The 4688-nt window shown below is 39.0% G+C and overlaps 1 protein-coding gene and 1 pseudogene across 1 annotated transcript; one reads left to right on the top strand and one right to left on the bottom strand.

Annotated features, from left to right (window-relative positions):
- On the top strand, positions 1–1339 carry LOC120181929. The gene has a single exon (XM_039186952.1). It carries the CDS (start codon positions 320–322, stop codon positions 986–988), a length of 669 nt encoding a protein of 222 aa, XP_039042883.1. The 5' UTR covers positions 1–319; the 3' UTR covers positions 989–1339.
- Positions 1340–1684: 345 nt separating this feature from the next.
- LOC120181928 lies at positions 1685–4043 on the bottom strand (annotated as a pseudogene).
- Positions 4044–4688: the final 645 nt, after the last annotated feature.

Here is a 4688-nt window from a genome sequence, read left to right as displayed (position 1 = left end):
AGTTTCTTTTTCCTCCTGTCTTTACCTCTGTTTGATGTGCAGAAAAATATGAAAGATTTTTATATCTCTGCTTGATCCATTAACTCTCCCAGACAAAACTCCTGGTCTTTTGTCCTTTATGTTCCTCGAAATCCACGAAAATCTAGTCATTTCCCTTTTCTTTGACTTGTATTTTCAGTTCAATGAATCTTTGTCAATGTTCAAAACTTCAAATTTCTCCCCCCGCCTACCGCAGTTGAATTCCTTTTCCCACACTGTTTACATTCTTGAATTCTTCTAAATCTCCAAAACCCTGTTTTTTAAGTGAAAACACAAAAATATGTGCTCGGAAACAAGTCCTCGGGTATCGTTCTCGCATGATCTAATGATCCAACCAACGACCGAACCGAGTGAATCTCGAAGGGACACAATGCTGTTGGAACCCTGTCCGGATTTCGAGTTCAACATTTGCAGCAGCAGCAGCAGCTTCAGCTTCGAGCAACAATATTCATCGGCAGATGAATTATTTGCAAATGGAACTATACTTCCAAAAGTGGTCAAAAAATGTGAAGTCCCATCGATTGTTTCGCTTCCTCCACGGCCTAAATCATCGGCGTCGGTCGAGGATCGGATCAAAGACATGGAAGAAAAGGCGCAATCCAAGTCGTTTTGGGGTTTCAAGAGAAGTAGCAGCCTCAACTGTGACAAAGAGAAGAGCTTGATTTGCTCTATACCGCTTCTTTCGCGAAGCAATTCGACCGGTTCGGTCGCCAATCCGAAACGCTCGTCGTCGATGAAAGACGGTAACAAGCATGGTAATTCAATGGCTTATCGGTTTCCTCAGAAGCCTCCTTTGAAGAAAAACAATGGGAATTATGCATATGGCAACGGTGTTCGAATCAGTCCGGTCTTGAACGTCCCGCCGCCTTACATCTCGAAAGGGACGGCGAATCTCTTCGGATTGGGTTCTTTGTTACGTAATGGTAAAGTTAAAAAGAGCAGGAAATGAAATTTCACCTCCATTTTTCCTATTATTGATATTCACTATGTACATGTTGAAGCATAATCTTGAAGTGTGTGACAAAGCTTAGGAGACAAAAAGAAAACAGGTACCCCTTTTGATCTCATGGCATTTGGGATTCAATCACTATTGTGTAGACCTGTTGTTCGTTTCGACTCTTCATTTTTCTTAAAATACTCGGTGTCCGACATATGGATACTGAGACGTGATATTTAAGAAGCCTCAAAATATATGAAAGAACTTAGAAAAATCTGAACATAATCGTGTCGGATACACACCTTAGTTCGAGTAACATAATGTAGAACGGTAGATAAAGAGGATTTGGGTTTGCTTATCTTTTTATGAAGGAATTTTCTTCTTTTTTGTGGTGTCACCGTTTGTTTTATATAAACAGTGTTTGTATTATAGCTTCTGTTATACACTTATAATCTAATCATGGAGCATTGGTTGTTTGGTGCCCCTAGCAGTGGCCCTTTTTTTCTTTTCTTTTTGGTTTGTGAAATTGTTTCTTTCAATGCAAGAAAACTAAGTACTTCCCTTGTCATTCCATCATTTTCCCTTCAACATCAAGCATTTGTTTGCATTCGTATTTAATAATCTATGTATTAGTGGATCAGATGACGTATTCATAGCAATTTCCCTCCATTGATAAGGTATCCAACTATCCATATATGGGAGCAATGAATCATTGGTGAAATTTATATTGTAAAGTGAAAACTTTCACGTCCCAAAATTACAAAAGAACAAAAGAATTCTTCTAGTCGTCCTCGTCGTTGGGTGTATATTGTCTGAAAATCGGGTATTGTTTTCATTCTTGTTGTTGGAGTTTATTGGTGCATGAACTCACTGCTTGCAACTGAACAAGCTGACCTCTTAAACTGCATTCTTCAGCCTAAAACAATGTAAACAACCTTTGTAAGTAAACACAAACTGGTTGAGTGCAGCAATTTCATAATAGAGAAGACTTATTGAAATATCTATGTTTGACACGTGTGCGGGATACAATACGTTTCCAACACTCACACCCGAGTTCGAGTAACATAGGAGAAGAAAGGTTATTTCAAAGCCAAACCTGGTATGTGTTTGTCTTGTGTAACAAATCTCCACATTCTTCAATAACAGCTCTTTCTCTTATTGCAACCCTAGCCAACTCTGAAACTAGACTTTCCATTTCCTCAGCCTGCTTTATTATAAAAAGGACCAAATGCATCAATATTTGCCACTTTTTTAGCTTTATGGACTAATTTTCATCAAAGCTTACCTTTGGCATAAAGCTTTGATCATGGCAGACTATCAATTCCATCATTTTTATTGCAGAAGTCATTGCCTCCCCTATCTCTCTTGTATCTGCCTGCTACAATGGGAACACAATAAGAATCTGCTTCATTTGAATAAATGATGAATGAAAAAAGGGAAAGAAAAAGGTGGAAAATGTGTACCTTAACATTCCCACCGATTGGAAGTCGAATAGAAATGTTCGACAAGGATTGAATGGTTTCCAACAAAGAATTCAAATAATCCCCTTGGAAATCAGACCATTCTTCCAGATGTGGCATCTAAGAAAAGGCCAAACAAGAACATGTAGACCAATCAATCATACAGTAATGTCAGTAGATTGTGACGTTAACCAGAGAGCATTAACATCTATATCGGGCACATATGGATATATAACCCTCTAAGGATCGTCAAATACACGACACCGAGTAACCTACTATCTACAGACATGCCACTAATTAAAGGTTTACAGTCTTACTTGAGCTTCTAGGATCTTTGATAAGGTGTTCATTCTTTGCAGAAGTTGAAGCTCCATACGTTTCTTTCTGACACAATCATAAATCTCTGATATCTTCACCTCAAGGGAATATAGCATTCTCTAACAAAATGAAGGCACAGAAGAAAGATTATTAGATTTAGTTCATCGAACCAGACTGATACGGAATGTGAAGAAGATGATGATGCATATGTTGATGATAGTCCATTGGAAAAAATTAAAAGACTAGAGAATCGGGGTAACCTCAGTTTCTCTTTTCTGAATTTGAGTGGAGGCTTCTGCCTTGGCATTGGCATATCTCCACTGCAAGTAGCAATTGTAAAGCAATTTCAGGGAATGCAAATCTTCTTGATGTCGAGAAACTTTCTTCGATACCCTTATTGCATCGTCCCGGACTTTGAATGCGAAGGGACAGGTGGTAGTGGAAATGGAGTCATCTTAGCAGATTTGCCTTTGATTAGTCCATTATGATGATGAAACAGAGAGGGATCTGAAGTTGATAATGATGAATTCAACGAGCGGGAGAAAGGGAAAGCAGGGAGTATCGACAAGTCGCCGTCGTTATTAGCATTTCGATCTGTCAGCAATCGAGTAGACTCGGGGAGTAACTTGTCTGCCACAGGCATGGAAGAACCCAAGTCTATAACGGACATAGCAGAGGCTTCCCGAGAGGAAAATGAAGCATTGGGCTTCAATGATAAGGCGATCCCACTCGACTGCAGCAGCTTAGCGGCGGCCGAGACCTTGGGCGTCGATGAAATGTTTCCGGCACAGTGGTTTAATCTCATCGATGTTGATTGTGGTAACGAAGCAGTTCTTTCAATGGTGGGCGTGTCGGGCCTCAAAGGAGTACTTGTGCTTTTCCCTAACAATTTGCTACCATCGCTGTAGGTTCTTGAATGGCGATGTTTCTTTTGCAACGGTGAGTCGGAGGGTCGCGGAGTCTCGTAAGGGGCGGGCAAATTCTCATTTACCTCCGTCTCCGGTTGCCGTCTCTGCCGCTGCGATGAGACCGAGCGGTGCTGTTTGTTCAGCAGAGATTTCGAGGGGTCACCGGAAGAGCTGGAGGATGATACCGGAGACATGAACCTAGAACTGACTTCTCTGACCCTGGGCCGCCGCGGGGGAGGGTGGGGAACGACGGGAGGCACCGCCGCATAACTGGTGTTAGCAGCCACTTCTTCCGCTTCCACCGTCATTAAAAAATCTATTGAAATTTGATCAATCTTTGTGTGATAATGCTACTTAGATTTCTCTTTTCCTTTTTGGATCGAAATATGATCACAAAACTAAAAAACAAAATAGCCGTTGGGAGAGCAACGTTCGAGTTTTTTTCAAAAAGTGAATCGCGTTATCCGACGGGCACGTGACTTGTAGCATCTTGACGGGTCTCTCTTGTCAGTGCTGGTCTAGCCCATTCAACTACTGAAACATCCGACCCATTTAACTAACGTTTAAATGAAGGAAAAAGTATTTGGTAGGTCCTTCTTTGGTCAATTTAATCCTAGTTAAATGAATCAATTTGGTCATGTACAAGTAAAAAGAATTAAATCAAATAAAATTTTAATAAAGTTAACATTTACTGCATAGAAGAATGTTCATTGTTTAGACACGTGTTTGCATGCTTGCACTATAAAGAATTTAATCTTTCTAAATAAAATTTAGAATTTGAATTTAGTAAATGAAAAAAATGATAATGAAAGAAGAATTATATATATATATATAATTTAACAACCAAATTTATTTTTAAATTTAATATAAAAAAGATGAATATAATCTCATATGATAAAAAATATATATATAAAAAGAAAATTCGATTACGTTTATTCCTGATCCTAAATGAAATGTAACGATATAAATATAATATTTATTTGAAAGACTCTTAACCATTTGATAATGAACGCTCAAACATCCTTA

This window comes from Hibiscus syriacus, unplaced genomic scaffold (genome assembly GCF_006381635.1).
Source record: "Hibiscus syriacus cultivar Baekdansim isolate YM2019G1 unplaced genomic scaffold, ASM638163v2 tig00112609_pilon, whole genome shotgun sequence".
Taxonomy (NCBI): Eukaryota; Viridiplantae; Streptophyta; class Magnoliopsida; order Malvales; family Malvaceae; genus Hibiscus; species Hibiscus syriacus.
Note: the sequence above shows the minus strand (reverse complement) of the source record. Positions and strands in the feature narration are given on the sequence as shown.